We start from the raw sequence: 18525 nt of genomic DNA, 5'->3' as shown, positions 1-18525 counted from the left end.
ATTACATTTGGTGATGAATCTCTTTCCGGTCCGTCGGGCGCGAAAGTAGAGTTGTCGAACAAGGGGTTTTCCTTGATGACAACCCCACTTTGTGGGGATTCCATCATTTGTTTCAAGATGTCGTGGGCGATGGGGGAGCTCTGCTCTTGCTTCTGCGTGTTTTCTTTTGAGCAGCTGCGGGTGACCGATCCCTTGTATGAGGCCTTTGCGGAGGAAGCTTTGGATGCCATATTCTTAGGAGATTTGGATGCCACCTTCTTAGGCACCATTTGGCTTGTTTGAATGCTGAGAAAGAGATGAGAGGTAGAGAGATCCCACTGGGCGTGCCAATTTGTTCACACGAGGTTTTCAGAGAAACGTGTTTCGTGGAGTTGAACTTGAGTTGGTGTTGATGTTGGAGTTAATTTGATGCGATGTGGTTCGATCTCTAATACTTGATCCTCTGATTCTCTCTCAGTTGGGTGAATATGCTTGACTTGGAGAAGGAAAGTACCGAACGTTCTTGAAGTAGAAGTCTTAGAAGCTTGGAATAGAAGGCTTGGAAGAGTATTTGTGTTTTCAAAGGTCTTCTGCCTTATAGGAGTGTAGCTTCAGGAATCTTGGAAGCTTGAAGTAGAAGTCTTGGAAGAGTATTTGTGTCTTCAAAGGTCTTCTGCCTTATAGGAGTGCAGCTTCAAGAGTCTTGGAAGCTTGAAGTAGAAGTCTTGGAAGGGTATTTGTATTTTCAAAGGTCTTCTGCCTTATAGGAGTGCAGCTTCAGGAGTCTTGGAAGCTTGAAGTAGAAGTCTTGAAAGAGTATTTGTATCTTCAAAGGTCTTCTGCCTTATACGAGTGCAACTTTAGGAGTCTTGGAAGCTTGAAGTAGAAGTCTTGGAAGAGTATTTGTGTCTTCAAAGGTTTTCTGCCTTATAGAAGTGCAGCTTCAGAAGTCTTGGGAGTCCTCTTCTTGTTTGTGAATTCTCTCTAGGTCTTCTGAGTGTAGAAAATGTTGCCCTTACAAATGAAGAAAACTTCTCTATTTATAGAGTTCTCAGGTGGGCTTGGTTGGTCCATGGGCCTGACCCTTGGGCCCAATTAGTTGGTTTTGGGCCTGATCTGAAATTTGGGTCCAATTCAACTTTTTTTTGTAGTTTGGACTTTAAGCCCAAATAGTAATATCAAATTGGACCAATTTAATCTCATCTGATTCATCCGTGTGACGTCATCGAAACTTGTCCTCAATTCAATTCGGGACATGTGTCAACTTTTAATTGGACCCAAAGTCAATGATTTAGAAATTCGTCATTAATTTAGCAAACGACGTGGTGACTTGTGATTGGTCCAAAATTTTTCATTCAACAGGTACGTTAGCGGTGGTCATTCAAACTACAAAAACTTAACCGTTTCTAAAAACTGAACTGAACCGAAAACTCAGTGAAACCGAAAAATGTGCTTCGATCCAGTTTGAAGAAATTTTGAAACCGAATTTATTTGGTTCGGTTCGGTTTCACTTTCAAAAATCAAATTTGAAACCGAACTGAACCGTTTTTAATATATATAAAGAGTAAAACTGAATTTAAAATTGAACTGTTTTTAATTTAAAGAACAAAATCGAATTTAAAACCAAACCGAACTGAACCATTTTTAATTAAAAAAATAACATGATTTTTTTTTAAATGCCAAAACTGAATTGGGAATCAAACCGAACCGCATGCGATTCGGTTCATTTTGGTTTCACATATTAAAAAATTCAGTTCGGTTTGGTTTGACTACCAAACCGAATCGATTCGAACCGTTTCCACCCATACGGTACATGAATAACTAATTAAATTCTTTAATCACATTATCCACCATCCGTTAACTGTCGGGCACTCACTAAAGACCGACAGCTACACTCTTCGTACTGCAGATATATTTCTGTGTCCATTGGATATAACCAATCAATAGTACGATGACCTTTCACAAATCGCTCGTAAGTATAGTTAGGCCAATTTACCGTTTTGCCCATATAGTTATATCTAACTTCTTAAGTACCACTGATTCCTCTAATGAACAATAGATCATAGTCTCACTATGACCAAACCCCTCTGGGGTCAAGAGAGGTTGTGGCGCTACATTGTTCAATCTTCGGAATCAAACTTTTAGGGAGTGAATTCCATCTTGTATAGTTGAGTTCCCAGCTTCCCAATCAGACAAATCGCCAAAATGGTAGGCTTGTTGAGTCGGCGATCTGACCACTCTCACCCATGCAAATCAAAGGACCGCCTTCATCGGCAGTAGTTCACAATTCACTCAGGATTAAGGTCATGTTAGCTATAGTCATCCTAGTGAAATGAAATTCCCATTTATGAACGGTGTTATATAACGAGACTAAACATTTCGTGGTTCAGTCTTATACAAACTCATTTGTATAGAATATCTCCGCTCGCATGTCTAATACACGAATGATCAGGATCAGGTAATTTTTAGTACTTTATAACATTTATAACACCTACAAAGCAGGCCACTCGTAGTGTCACCCGGATAAGATATCCCTTCTTATCCATATACTACAGACCATTTAGGTTATCACTTAAAACACGATCCATTTGTATGTCTTCACATACATGTTTAAGTTACAACGATAACCATGGATCTTAGTTTATTGGTTTGTGGTTAATGCAACTAAAATATCAAATATTTTATAGACTGAAGTGAATAAAATATCATATATTATAAATCAAAAAATGTTTGTTCATGCAAGTATTTACAAACTACAGGACTCTACGAGATTTAGGACATTAACCCCAATAAGCTAGAAGCCGATTCAAGCTTATCAATTAGCCAGAGGTTGATTCAAGTCAATTAACCAGTCTAAAGATCGATCCTCCAAGAAGATCATCAAGTTCAAAAGGACAATCCTCCAAGAAGATCAACAAGTCTAAAAGGTCGATCATTTAAAAAGATCATAAAGCCCAAAGGCCGATCATCCATGAATATCATCAAACTGAAGGATTAAAGTTTATTTTTCGACAGAAAGAACCAAATGATCAAATATTAGAGATCTTATTCATAGTACTAAGATCAATGTAAATATAAAGTTCAAACTTCACGAAACATATTTCCTCGAAAACCTCGTACGAACAAATTGGCACGTCCAGTGGGACATCTCTACCTTTATCTTTTTTTCTCACATATAAGATCGAAATACATCTAATTACAATGTTTCCAAAAGTTCAAGGGATGCTTACATGGGACAAATTATTTATGGTCACTTCCAAGAAAATCCAGAAAGAAAATGATTTGAACTATGTTATGACTTGGTCCCTTCCTTCAAGGGTATGTAGGAAACTTAAATAAATTTAAGTTCAGTCTGTCAAACGCTTTCATAAAAATAAGAGTGTCACAACCACCCTGAGTGTGATAGTACAAAATTGATGTTGTTAATTCTCATTAAGAAGTGCAACTTTAAATTGAAAATGTTCATCCCTATTGGGAAAAACATAAAAAATTGAAGAAGTTCATCCCTAATAAAGGTGTGATACAAAAAATTGAAGATGCATATCGTCTACATGATACTATACAAGTTGGATGCATACAATAGGGTTTTTGCTAGAAAACTTGATCATCTTTCCATTCATTTAAATAAAGAAGCAGTGTTGGGTGCTTGCTTTAAGTTCGAGGTATCACTCGCCTAAAGTTTGAGGTTCATCTTCAACGTTGAGGTTTTATTCACCTGAAATAGTGTTTCACTTCATTTTCAAGTTCAAAATTGGAGGTCGCTTTGCTTTAAAATCAAATTCAAGTTTAAAGATCTGCTAATGCTTCTTCAAGCTTAAGTTCGAAGGCTCTGCAATGTCATCTCCATGCTCAAGTTCGAAGGCTTTGTGATGCAATCTTCATGCTCAAGTTTGAAGCCAAGTCTAACACTCTAGGCGGAAAGTCTAGTCTGCTAGAGGAAGAAGGTCTAGTTTGATGCGGAAGGCAAAAAGTACGGTCTACCTAGCTCCATCTCATATGCGAGATCACGTCTAGACTGTCTAGCTCTGCGTCATATGCGAGATCACATCTGGTTCATTTGGCTCAGCCTTATATGCAAGATCACGTCCAGTTCACCTGATTTTGCGTCATATGCAAGAGATCATGTTCGGTCTGCCTGGCTCTGCCTCATATGTGAGAGAACACGTTTGGTCTGCCCGACTCCATCTTATATGTGAGATTACATCTGATCCACTTGGTTTCGCCTCATATGCGAGATCATGTCTGAACCACTTTGCTTTTACCTCATATGCGAGATCACATCCAATTTTCTTGACTCTTTCTCATATACGAGATCACGTCCGATACACCTAGATCCGCCTCATTTGAAAGATCATGTCCAGTCTACTTAACTCTGCCTCATCTAAAAGATCAAGTCTAGTTCGTTTGGCTCTATGCAAGGTCAAGTTTGGTATGGTTGGCTTCAAGACATATGAAAGATCAAGTCCAATTTAACTTACTCAGACATATCTACCAGAAAAAAAAAGATGAAAAAATTGTGAAAAAGGTTTTTTAAAAAAAAAGTGAAAAAAAAAAGATTTAATGAAAAAAAGTCCAAACAAAAAAAAATGAAGGAAAAGAAAAATTGAAGAGAAAAACTGAAAAAAAAAGTAAAAAATCTAGATAAAGGAGAAAAGATTTTTTTTTTCCCCAAAAAACCCTAAATCCTTATTTCTTCTTGCACACTGTTGGAGTTAATGTCCTAAATTGAGTGTATCTTGTAGTTTGTAAAACAAATTATACATCTAATAAAATAAGAGATATTTTGTTAATGTTTAGACTGCATTAGATTAACCCAATAAACTAAAATCCAAGGTTATTTTATGAAACTTAAACATGTATGTGGAGATATATAGGTGGAACATGTTTAAGTGATAACCTAAATGGTCTATAGTAGATGGATAAGGTTTGATACCTTATCCTGGTGATACTATGAATACAGTCTTCTTTTTAGATATTACAATTATTGTAATGTGCTACAAATGATCTGATCCTTATTGTTCATATGGAGGCATATGAGTGAAGGTATTCTATATAAGGAATTTGTATAAGACCGGACCACCAAATGAATATTCTCTCTATATAACACCATTACTAGAAGAGACTTACATTTCACTAAGTGACTTGACCTTAATCCTGAGTGAATTGTGAACTCTTGTCTATGAGGGCAATCCTTTGGTTTGTATGGGTGAGAGTGACCTTGTTAGTTGTGAATCTTGAGCCCTAATTTTTCTACTTGTGTATGTTCCCTAATGAGACTAGTGTAGTGAGTAGGTTGATGTGTGTATTAATGTGTAATTCTAGAGAAAAGGGTGAAAAGTTAGAAGAAAAGTTAGAAGAAAAGTTTAAGTTTGAAAGCTTGACTCTTGGGTAAAGCTTGAAAAAAATTGGCTAAGTATAACCCCTTGTATTGGAGGCTAGAAAATTGGCTAAGTGTTGTGCCATGCGTTGGCCTTGCTCATTTGAGAGGTTATTTGGGCGTTAAAGGAAGCCAAAGTATGGCTGAGAGGAAAAGCTATGCGTGGGAAGGCATGCGGTAGCCAAAGTCTTGAGAGGTTAACAAGCACACGGCAGTCTTAAGTGTCTGCGAGCATGGGCACTGGACGTTGGAGTTGCACGCACTGGGTGATCGTGTAGCAAATAAGCGGCACTACGCGATGAGGTAGGCGATCGTGTAGCAAATGCACGGAGCTCAACGATGCGGTAGGCGATCGTGCGACAAGGTGCGGCGCTAGACGATGATGCTGGGCGATGGCGCTATGTGATGGGCATGGGCGCTAGATGATAGCTGTGCTGCACTAGACGATGGGCGTCAGCGCTACACGATGGGCACCAGCGAGATCTGCACCATGGGCGAGAGCTGTACGATAGGCCGTGTGCTATGCGTTGGGCGAGAGCGAGATCGTCGGGTGACAAGCATCAGTGAGAGGTCACTATACGATGAGCTAAACGATTGGACTTGTGTTGACAGGTATTAATCACCGATTAAAAACACCATATGTCCTTAGCACTAGATTTAATTCCATGAAAAATGAAGTGTCATGCTATGCTTTAATGAGAAGTGGTGGAAAGTAGTATAAAAAGGGGAGGTCGAACTTCAAACGATCAGTTTGATCATTTCCTGTATGAAAAGTTAGACTTCTTGGTGTCATTGGAAAGCTCTGAGAGTCTACTTTCAGAGGTGACATTGTCGAAAGAAGTCCTCATCGGATTAAGGCCGGAGAAGGAGAAAAAGGACCAGAGGTTCTGTTCTCGGGTGAATCCGGGCCATCGTTAAGGAATTGAGTCCCTAGGACAGACCACGAAGAGTTTGAAGCTGAAATTTTGAAGTAATCTTGATGAGACAATTATTAACAAGTTTGTAGAAGGAAATATCTTGAGATGAGCTCTATAATTCTAGTTATTAATTTCGTAAGATGAATCTAGAATTTTATGAACAAGCAGGCAACTGCTTGAGTTGAATAAGCTGACAGCTCGAAGGAAACGCTTGGACAAATCAAGGGCTGAGCTTTTCCGTGCATTGGACCTGCTGTGTAGGCCAAGGAGAGCTTGCAGTGGAGTCTTGGACGCATAAGCAGCCTTGGGGACGACCATATGCAGTTATAAGAACATTTAGAGAGAAAAGTATGGTTGCATAAGTGGTATTATGTTTGTGAAGAGCGGTTGGAAGTTTTGCATGAGCCAAATCTCAAAGGAATTCCTAAGTGTCTAAACCTACAGCAAGGTGCGTTATTGTGAAAGTATTCAAGAGGAAGGCTAAACACAAAGCTTACATAAGGGTTAGTCTCAAAAGGGAGACTGAGGATCGTAGCTAATATATGCTTTTGTGTCCACAGGATTGACACCAGTGATAGAAGCATATCTACCCTTGAGGAATAATTCTAAAAATTATGAGTGACTAAATATTTATAATGTTTTACAGAAACCATGTTTTAAAGAAAGATTATTCTCATGCCAGCTAGTTTTGCAAAGTAAATTCTAAGCAAACCATGAATTATGTTTTATACGCATGCTATGTATGAAAGTTTATTGAAAAACTGTTTGTGTGTGTTAATTACACCAAGCATGCGTTAGTATCTTTAAAGACATGTTTTCTATGCATTATGTTTTACATGCTTTAAAGAGAAAGTCATTGTATGACTAGTTTTACTTGAAACTCGATACCGAGGGACATTTGAGAAGGTATCCGAGCAGCTCGATACTGGGGGACGTTTGAGAAGGTATCTGAACAAAAGTAACTAAGGTATGATGGTACTTAGTTATGGCCACATGCACGTAGGTAGTTAAAGTCGGAGATTGAGCAAAATGGTTCTCTTTTGACTAGCAGTTGACGTTGGGATTTAACCACAGTAGGGTTATTCTCAACTAAGGAACGATTTAATATTTTATAATGAAAACAATTTTATATGCTTTATGCTTGGAAAATGGTTATATTGTAGTATAAGGTTATTGTAGAAATTTATATTTAAGTTTAATCTCTTTATTGAAACTTTTGCATGAGAATCAGTTTTCTTTCTTAAGTCACTCACTGGACTAGCAAGCTCACCCCGTTTTCAAACTTTTTTCTTTCCCCCAGGTAGCGGTCAAATCCCCATAGCTCTACATTTGCTCTTCCACTCAAAGACAAAGTTATTGTAACCTGTCTGTTAGGTGGTTACTGTAAATATTATACACATGTTACAGTTGTGCATATAGGGACTAAGGTTTTAGGCATCGGGACTTATGAAACTAGTAATGTAATATCTCTAAATATTTTGTGTGTAAACTTGATGTTTTTAGCCATAGAGGCATCCGCTGGGTATGAGGTTGCATGTTAGTATCAGAGTTATTTCCGCTAGAGTTATTAGGCAGTAAGTGTCAGCAAAATAGTTGATAACTGTTGCAGTCATGTTCTTTCCTAGGCTTAGAGAGTAGTCTGGGAGGGGGTGTGACATTAGTAGACTCAACAAGCCTACCATTTTGGGAACTTGTCTAAGTAGGGAGCTAGGAACACAACTACACAAGATGAAATTAATTCTTTCCCGACCTTAGGAAAAGTAGATAAATTGCTCCCTTAATAGCTGATTCCGTGTCTTGAACATTGAGACATCAACCTCTCACTGGCCCGAGAGGTATTAGTTTATAGTTGGATTATAAACTATTTGTTCATTAGAGAGATAAGTGGTATTTAAGGAGTTAGATGTAACTACAAGGATGAAAGGGTATTTTGACCCAGCTATAATTATGAGCAATTTGTGAAAGGTCGACTTACTGTTGATTGGTTATATTTGTGGACACAAAAATAAGTCTACAATGCGAAGAGTGCAGCTATCGGTCTTTAGTGAAGTGACCTGTATTTATGAAAATTGCTTAATTTAATTAAAGATTTTAATTAATTAATATTATATTATTGAAAAATAAGGGAAAGAAAAATAAACATCAGGTTTACGTGGAAAACCCTAGGTTAGGAAGAAAAAACTATGATAGGAGAATTTTATTAATTTTTGTCACACTTACAAAACACCCCAAACTCAGATATAAATAGATCTGGCAGAAATCTGAAAATAGTAGGAACACGGACAAAGACTAAAACGCCCTTAGAAAAAATACTCCTTATTTCAACATATATCATTGGAGCTTATCTGTAGATACATAAGGTCCCCTTGTTAGCTCACTAAAAGATATGTAAGAGGAATGGTTTGAATTGTTCAAATCAATTGCATATTAATGAAATTAATATAATATTTAATATATATGATTATTTAATTATTGGACTAATCAATTAAATAAAAATTATTTAATTAAATTAGAACTTTAATTAATATATATTAAATATTATATAATATATATGGTTATATATATTATATAATATTTAATATATATAGTTATTTAATTAAATTGATCTAAAATTATATCCTAAAACCAAGTCGAAATTTGACATGCTCCAAATTTTATGTCAAATCAAAGTTGGAATAAGACAAAACTACTCTCAACAAAATTTCATCCCCATGTCAAAACTTCGATATAATTTAAGTATTGTCTCGAATCAAAATATGGACACACTTCAAACGTCCATCAAATCAAAGTCAAAGTAAAGGGAAAGACGAAGTCAAAATTCTACTTCAAATATGCAACTAGAATTGAATATGTTCCAAATCTAAAAAAGATTGGCAAAATTTTAGATCCTCAAAATTCAATTTACAATTAAAGTAGAACATAAATTTTCTCATTTAGTTCAATTTTACTCCCAAATAGAAAGTCAATACTTAGACTAAAGTTCATCTTACTTTGTCTAAAATGTTTCAAGCAAACACAATTCAAATAAAAATTTTGAGTTAAATTCTCATATTTTGATCAAGATGGTGCATGAAATTAAAGATGTCAAAATCATACTTTGATTTCAAATTATTTTTTTCGAGATTCACCCACTATACAAACATGCATAAATCTCGAAAAGGGTCATTTGTTGAATGCAAAATTTTGGATTAATCACAACTTGTCAAGTATTTCTTAAATTAATGGTGAAAATACAAAATCATCAAATTTGGGACTAATTAAAACTTGACATGCGTCCTGGATTAAAATTGAAGACAATAACTAACCAATCCTGATGATGTCATGTATTTTCGTCTTATCTGTTGATCAAATTAATTATTTTGGTCCAACTAAATATTAAGATTAGAGTTGAAGTCAAATCCAATTAGTTGGGCCAAGGGCCAAGCCTATGGACTAACCAAGCTCAAATCCACCAAGCCCACCAGAGAACGTAAACAGAAGAGTTCTCCTTCATTCGAATGGCCAGAATTTTTAGACTCTAGAGAGCCTAAGAGAATTCTCTACAACCGGAAGTCTCCCTGGCTCCTAAATTACTCCTTGTAGCTAAGTCTTGAGAATACAAACATTCTTCTAAGACTTCAACTTCATGAACGTCATGTGCTCCGTTTCCTCAAGCCGAGCATACACATTCAAACATAGAGAACCAAAGAATCAACGAGCTAGAAGTCGATCCATGAATATCAGCACGCTAAAGGCTGATCCAAATAGATCAACAAACTAGAGATCGATCCAAACAAATCAACATGCTAGAGGCCGATCCAAGTAGATCAACAAGCTAAAGGCTGATCCAAATCGATCAACAAGCTAGAGGCCGATCCAAATCGATCAACAAGCCAGATGTTGATCAAAGTAGGTCAACAAGCTAGAGACCAATCCAAGTAGGTCAACAAGTTAGATGTTGATCCAAGTAAGTCAACAAGCTAGAGGCCAATCCAAACAGATCAACAAGCTAGAGGTCGATCCCAAGCAGATCAACAAGCCAGAGGCCGATCCAAGAAAATCATCAAACTAGAGACCAATCCAAATCGATCAACAAGCCAGATGTTAATCCAAGTAGATCAATAAGCCAGAGGTCAATCCCAATCAATCAACAAGCCAAAGGCCAATCCAAGTTGATTCAACAAACCAAAGGCCGATCTAAGCTGATTCAACAAGTAGAAGTCGATCCAAGCCGATCAACAAACGAAAGGTTGACCCAAGCTAATCAACAAGCTAGAAGACGATTCCGACTTATCAACAAGCTAGAGGTAAATTAACCAGTCTCAGGATCACTCCTCCAAGAAGATCAACAAGTTCAAAAGGCCGATCATATAAAAAGATCATCGAGCCCAAAAACCGATCATCCAAAAAGATCATCAAGCCAGAGGATTAAAGTTTATTTTTCGAGAGAAATAATTAAATGTTCAAATATTAGAGATTACACAATAAAAAACTAATGCAAATACAAAGTTCAAACTTCACGAAATACATTTCTCCAGAACCTCATACGAACACTGACCTTATTCTGAAATTAAATAAATAAACAAATAGAAATTAGAGACGGGCCTTAAAAGGAAATTTTTTTAGTATTATTATAGTACATATTACTCTCGTTACTTATTTGACACATCATCAAATAATTTATTAATTTACTATTCATTTATTTCGTGAATCCTACGTAATTCTTAAATGCTGGCCTAATGGAGATAGTATAAAAAATTTCATTCTATCGTGTAACTTTTCTTCACCTTAAATGTTTTGTGACTAATAGAACAAAATACAACAAAAATTACAGTGCTGTGCATTCCAAACTAAACTACCTTAAGTCCAAAGTTCACAGCAAAGGATACCAGTAAATACAAATCCTACAGATATTATCTGCCTCTGACTGTTTATTCATACTATAACTACATAACTTTAGTAATATAGTTGAAACTCGAAAACATAATATAAACAAGTGATCTCTTTCGCTATTAAGCCAAGTGCAGGCAGAAGATTACCAAAGAACCATGGATATAAAATTGAACGTCATATATATACCGACTGTGCCCGGTGGATGTAGACCTCTTCTTGTTCGTCACCGTAATGTTTGTCAAAATGTAACTGGCTCTCGCAAGCAAAGTTGCTTTATCTTTTCATCGCCATAATGCTCCTTTGATGGCTGTACTTTGATTTCAAAGAGCTTCGGCCATAGCTTTCCTGTCACTGGAAGAGTGGAGATATATATGAGCGTAGATAACCGACTCGATTTTGAGTGAAGTAGTTCATGATCATCAAAACAACAAGATCTACTGACATTAATGACTTTAGTCGTCCAAAGCTCAATGTATAAAGCATTGCATTTAAGAAATTTGATATACTTTCACATTGAAATGTCGGTGAAATTGGTGTTTCAGGTATATTGCTGGACTAATAATCTAAGGGCAAAGAAAAAATTGACGTCGAAGTCTGGACCCGTCAATAATTCTATTCTGCATATTATGTTCTCTTTATTTAATTATATTTTTCTTTCTAAAGTGAATAAGATACTAGAATAACAATACTTAAGTATCAATGAACAAATAAGATATCAGATAATCTAGGTTTCTTACCAAAAAGGCGATTCTTGCTGCTATCCCATGCAATGCCATTTAAAACATCAATCTGTAAGTAAGAACAATGGGTCCAACAAAATTAAGGAATTGAAACCCTAGAAATGTCATTGTCAACTGATATATTAAAAAAAATGGAAAATGATAATAGAATGTTTCAAGAACATTAGATTTCCTCGACAACTTGTCAAATGTATCATCCAATAAATATATTATATCACGACCATAATCAACGGGGAAATAGTTTTTTAATTCTGATTGAAATGCTTACTTGTTTCCCTTCTCGCAACAATTTCCGTCTGTAACAGGAAATATAAGTACGATTAATGTGAATTCACAAAAATTCTGCTAAGCACAATAGTGTTAAATGCAAAACCTCAAAGTCGGGAGGAGAACCCATCCAAGCACACTTCCATCACGTATTGAGATTCTGACGATGCAATCAGTCTACAGAATGGAACGTAAATTAAATCTTATAACCTTGCAGAGAAAAATAAAGGCCGACAGAAAAGTCATCTATCTAATATTTTCATCAGATATATTCGATTTGACGGTATATCATATAATGTAAAAAATTAATAGTTAAAATGTTGGTCAGACAAGATAGGCCCCAAAGAATGGCATGCCAGAAACAATATCTTCCAAAAGACAAATATGGAATAATACACAATGGTGTCGCTAGCAAAATGATGAAGACATTTTGGAAAATGGAAATACATCGTTTCTGTGCTTTGTTGGGCCATTGGTTGAAAAAGGAATAAGCAATCTTTACAACAATTTTGATGATCTGGATGATTTTAAGATTCTATTATCATTTTTTGTTAGTCAAAGAATGTATACAATTTTGAATTACTCTTAGACTTGAATTTACTTGTTAATATAGATTTTGGTTTCAATCAATACATGGATATATAAATGTGATTGAGAACGCCATAAGACCAAACATGTGAACTTACACCACATTCCACTAAGTAGCATATGAAAAGTTCCAAAGCCAACGGGCAGGCTAACAATAATTAAAGGTGCGCCTAAGAGCAAAATTCTTTCAAGATTCTAGAAACTTTAGAAAGATAATTAGAAATTTACACACAGAAAGAAAATCATTAAAAGAAATAAATATCTTCGAGAATATACCATCCAAACATTTGCCCAGACTTCTCCATTGATAAATTCCAGCTCATTGAGGTTATGCACCTCATCTCCTTGATATCTCACAACCCATTTATTAGTAACTGCATTAATTGGGAAAATGGCCATATGAATGTTAAGTAACGAGATAGTTTTTGCTAAACTAAAAAATAAAAATTATGATAACTTTTGTTTCTTCAGTAAACAATATTTAGGTAATGAATGTTACACTAAGAATGTGAGGCATGAGGCAAGAATGCTTCAAAATCTTCATGCCAGTTGGGAACAGAAGATACAAGCTTTTAGAGACACGGAATTTCATTTAGAATAAAATACTATTAATTACGTAAGAGAGCAACCTATAAATGTCTCTGGATCAATTTGGTATAATGTTGATGTTCCATCACTACCATACAAAACTTTTCCGTCTGTTGCCAATCCCCAACCATCAGTCATGTGATGAGTGAATTCCTTAACCTGGACAGAGAATAAAAATAACATTATATCTTTTTGTTTTGAGAGAGAGAAATAACATTATATTTTTACATCTTATAGTTTAAATTTAAAAAAAAAGAATTTCATAAATGATATCTCAACGCATTAGAATTTAAAGCACCTCTCTACTTAAATATAATTAAAAGCCTGCGAGGAAAGGGTCCTAGAATGTAATTTGCTCTAACTTTAACATAGGTAAGAAATGTGTGATTTTCATAAAAATGAAGAACGGGGAATAAAGATGAAGCACAAACTTTGCTTAAATTGTCTCGGTCATATATGAAACCAGTTTTCTTCAACCAAGTTACTTGAAACAGCCTACAAAAGCATATAGAAAGTGCTAAATTAGCAATTTTGAAGACTCCTCAGATATATTTCTAACTGCTACAATGAATAGAGATACATATGACACGGTGAAGTAAGAACGGGGAAATAAAAAGTTAGCCTGCATATAAATTCACAAAATATAGGTTTTAAAATAAGTAAATAACTGAGTTTCATAAGCATACAAAACACCCGATTAAATTCCTGGTTTTTATTCAATTGAAAGAAGTGAGCATTTGATTTCATACTTAAATGGTTATTGATTAAACATCCAAACAGTAATTTGTCATACTTCCTTCAACAAAAATATCCAAACGCTAACTTACTAGGAAAGTTAACTACCATTATCTTAATTGCTGAATCAGCAACAAAATCAATGCAATTAGTATCCAGACCATCACAAACCTTTCCCCAAGAAGCGTTAAGCCTTCCCCAAAGTAAGTGTCATCCATCTTGTGAAGAACCTCAGCCTGTAGAGGTAAATAAGTAAATAAATAAAAAAAATAAAATAAACAGAGAAAATGGAATGAAATGCTGAAATGTATCTCTCAAACAGTTTCTTTAGTCATCAGTTGAAAAGGAAACAATGTTGAGGAAAATGCAGTCAAGTTGAGAGAGAGAGAGAGTGGAGGGCAAAAAAAGAGGAAAAATGTCTGAAAAGTCAGGCACTTCAAAAGCTCCTCACTGGAGCTCTCTTTCAGCATCAAAACTCAAAACATCGGCCAAAAATTTAAATAATTCTACTGATATACAACATGAATAAAATAATGAAAAGAACATAAATGTGTCACTTTATTTTATTGCATGTGAGAAATCTGAAAATGAAAAATTACCTTCCCAGTAGAGAGAGCTACTTTTCGAACGGATGACTGCAACAGAAGTTATATAAAGTCATAATAAAATCCACGAGAATAAAATTGAAGGATAACAAAACCAGAGTAATTCAATATTCATCAAGTTAATAGATAATTTCGAGCAGCTAAAAATGTAGTAGTTTCCTGAATGGTAAACACACATTCTGCTTACACTCACTTAGTTGTTCAGAACAGCTATTACAAATTTAGCTAAAAAGAAGAAAATGATGGATGAGGGGAAACTACATATTAAAAACTTTAATTCATTCCTCAAATTCTAATCCCAATCTATTTTAGCGTGAGGTTGAAATAAGGTGAAAGGGAAGATGCTAATCCCAACATAAGGCCATGATGTATATTTAAATTCATTATAGCAATGCCAAATTACGGCTATTTGAGATATAGCTACAAAATAAGGACAAGATGATCATAAATTGCTCACCAAAACTTAGAAGAAAATGCTCAGATAAAACCATGTGGATTTCAGGGCACAGGAAATAACGAACTAAGTAGTATTGCTAATCACAAAATTGTTAACTATGCTAGGAAACAGGCAAGTAAACAGAAGCAATAAATGATGATATAATGAAAAGTTCTCGGTAGAAATTGTAATCCCGGACCATGAAATCAGGAAAAAGGGGAGGAAACAGTAATGAAGAAAAGAAAAGGAGAGAACGTTTTAATAGAAACAACCTGAACTAATGCAGGCAATCAAAGTATTTAGAGCGCCAGTATAATGACAAATGCAAATTCACCTGTCCATAAAGGCCAGTTGACTCAAATAGGGTGTCATTTTCAACATAAACCAGTCCCTGGGGAATCATGAGACAGATGTGTCAAAATCAATACTTATGAATCAGACTTGTGAATATTACATTCCTATAGATAACAACATGCACTGCTCATCCGATGAGCCAATATTCCAAATTCAGTTTCCTGAAATAACACTACCGAATAGTCAATTAAAAGTAGACAAGAACACAATGATTAGGAATAGATAAATAAATCGTCTTGATTTGAGGCAAAATGCTTAGAAAGAGAATTACAAAGCAAACACTTCGGACCTTGTCTCCATGCATGTGCATCAGTGTGTGTCCGTGTGTAGGAATAAACAATACAAGTGAATTTCAACCACGTTCAACCACACCAACAGTATAATGATACTAGCTTCAAAGAAAAGTTCTCCTAAGCCAATATCTTGATAACTTATCCAAATCGTAGCATACAAAATCTTGACATTCAAACTCCTGAACCCAAAAAAAATGAACTATAAATTCAAAATGGCTCAGAAATTGGGATACCTGAGTAAAGGCTCCAGGATCGTGAGCAAATTCGTTGACAACCTCGATAGAGTAAATAATTGGCGATTGAACTTCATATTTGGGCGATCTACGCAATACATTCAAAGAAATGCCGGAGACCAGAACAACAAAGAAAATCAAAGAAATGGAAACTAGAAGTGCAGTATTTCTAGGGGTAAGGAAACGTTGATAAGAAGGCCGAGGAGTCATGGCTACAGAAGAGGGCTTGGAGTTCGATCGCTTAGACTGCCTCCTCTTCAAGGATCCGGCCGCCATTAGATGGCGGATTGTGCATTGATAGCGAAGAAGACAGAGAAATGAATCAGGTGGAACATACGGATTGAGAGACAAAAGAAATAACGCTCCGTTTGGAGTTGAATTTGATGGACTCCGTATTGTCCATTGGAGATTCGTCGCCAACTCCTCTTTCTTCTCCCGTCGACAATTTTGATTCAACTTGATATGGAAAGTTCAAACCGAATAATAATAATAATAGTAATAATAAATATATTTTTTACAATAAAATAGTTAAAATATCTTTTTTGGGGAAAATATCCTATTTTCACAGTCATTTTAAATTCTATTTCTTTCCCACTTTGTTTCTTTACTCTATATTTGAAAATTTTAATAACTTCTCTAAAATATTTATGTTTTATTTATAATTCTTTCTGTTAATATTTTTCAAATGATATTTTATAAATTTACTTACAATCTTATAGAATAATTCAAAACCTTGATTTTATCTGTTCTACTAACTTTTCTAAAACAAAATTAATTTAATTTACCTTCAAAGTTTTGTCCTCTAAAATTTTTATTATTTTTTCTAAACTTAGGTTGGGGATGGTGAAATCATCTTTTAAGATGGTAAACAAATGGATATTTATTTAATTATACATACATCTCATCCCTCAAGAGGTCGTTTGGTTTAAATTTTTATAGATATTTGTGAATAAAAGAATAGAATACCTGAGGAATAGAGTGTTCGTGTTTGTTTATGCATGAAAAATGATATCAAAATTTTAGGAACAAAAATATGTTTGTATTTAATTTATAAAATTAAACATAACAATGTTATTTAAATTCAATAGAATAATTAATTAAAGAATAAATATCATTCAATATATTGATAAAAATGAATTAATTAAGAATCAATAATAATTTTATTTATAAATATTTAAAATTTGAGTAATTTATTATTAAAAACAATCAATTAATATATTTAATGAGTGTCATATTAATTATAATCTAATACTCAACCATTTTTAATTAATTAAGTTCAACTATAGTAATTTTAATTTTAATTAAATAGTTATATATATATATATATATATAAGTGAAAAATGAGATAAAAATATGGAGTTGTTTTAATATAAAGAAAAATGAGCCAACTTATTTAAAATATAGCAAAATGTCATTGTCTATCAATGATAGATCGCGATGGACTACGATATTCGATCATTGAGTGGTAGAAGTCTATCGCAATCTATCGCTTAATGATACTAGTTTATCTCGATCTATCACTGATAGATAGTGACATTTTGCTATACTTGAGAGTATTTTATAATAATTTTATCATTTAAAACAATTATCCTAAAAATATGATATAATAATAAACAATATTAATGATTAATATGTAATATATTTTTTTTAAATGTGATAGGTTAATAATGAAGAAGTAAGAAAAATTCGCAATAAATAATTAACCAATTATAAATAATCAATAAAATCATATATTCATAATAAATTATCAAAATTTCAATAAATAATTGTTGGATAATAAAAATATATGTAATCAATTAATATTATTGAAAAATGAGTTTTTATACTAATTAAATTTAAATAATCCTAGTTTACTAATTAAATATATTTAAGATATTATTAGCTAATTAATTAGTAATATATGTAAATAGGTAATTGCATTCATTTAATAAATCTTTATTGTAAAAATAAATTAAGTAAATATTTTATTAGATTCTTACTTATTATTGAAAATAAGTATTTATATTAATTTTGGTAAATTATTGTTAATTAATTCATTAATCAATTAATTAACTATATTCAAATGAAATTCTATATAAGATTAAAAATAGAAGAAAGAGGGGGAACACTTTTGAAGGGAAAAATTTTTATATGTGGGGAAAAAGAATGTCTAAAATTGTGTATTTTCCTACAAAGTATTGAATACTGTAAAATAAACATGAGTTTTGAATGCGTGTGTCAATTCTCATGTAAAAAACCCTCAAACCCTCAAATCTTCTTTTCTTTTTTTGTTTTCGATGATTTCTTTCATTTACGCCGCCCTCTGGGCGATTTCCCTTTTTCTTCTCCGGCGATTTCCGTTTATGTCGTCATCTTTTTTTTCCTTCATTTTTCTCTCTTTGTTCTTTGTTCTAAAATTTTTTTTGAAGAAAAAACTTGCAAGTGTGTCTGATGAAGAACAAAACGAAGGAGAGAGGAGCGAGATATTGGGGTTAATGCCCTAAATCTCGTAAGGTTCTGTATGAACAAACTCTTATGTGATTAATAATATATGATATTTTT

The 18525-nt window shown here is 34.1% G+C and overlaps 1 protein-coding gene across 1 annotated transcript; it reads right to left on the bottom strand.

Annotated features, from left to right (window-relative positions):
• Window positions 1–10998: 10998 nt before the first annotated feature.
• On the bottom strand, window positions 10999–16487 carry QC (glutaminyl cyclase). The gene is made up of 11 exons (XM_039021521.2): window positions 15985–16487; window positions 15439–15495; window positions 14663–14698; window positions 14235–14299; window positions 13760–13823; window positions 13370–13487; window positions 13017–13114; window positions 12259–12329; window positions 12154–12181; window positions 11883–11934; window positions 10999–11496 (listed from the first exon to the last, which is right to left on the bottom strand). The coding sequence occupies exons 1-11, from the start codon at window positions 16258–16260 to the stop codon at window positions 11384–11386; spliced, it is 978 nt and encodes a 325-aa protein (XP_038877449.1). The 5' UTR covers window positions 16261–16487; the 3' UTR covers window positions 10999–11383.
• Window positions 16488–18525: the final 2038 nt, after the last annotated feature.

Source organism: Benincasa hispida, chromosome 1 (assembly GCF_027475165.1).
Source record: "Benincasa hispida cultivar pf3 chromosome 1, pf3_genome.v1.1, whole genome shotgun sequence".
In the NCBI taxonomy this organism is placed as follows: Eukaryota; Viridiplantae; Streptophyta; class Magnoliopsida; order Cucurbitales; family Cucurbitaceae; genus Benincasa; species Benincasa hispida.
This window is presented reverse-complemented; position numbering and strand designations above follow the sequence as displayed.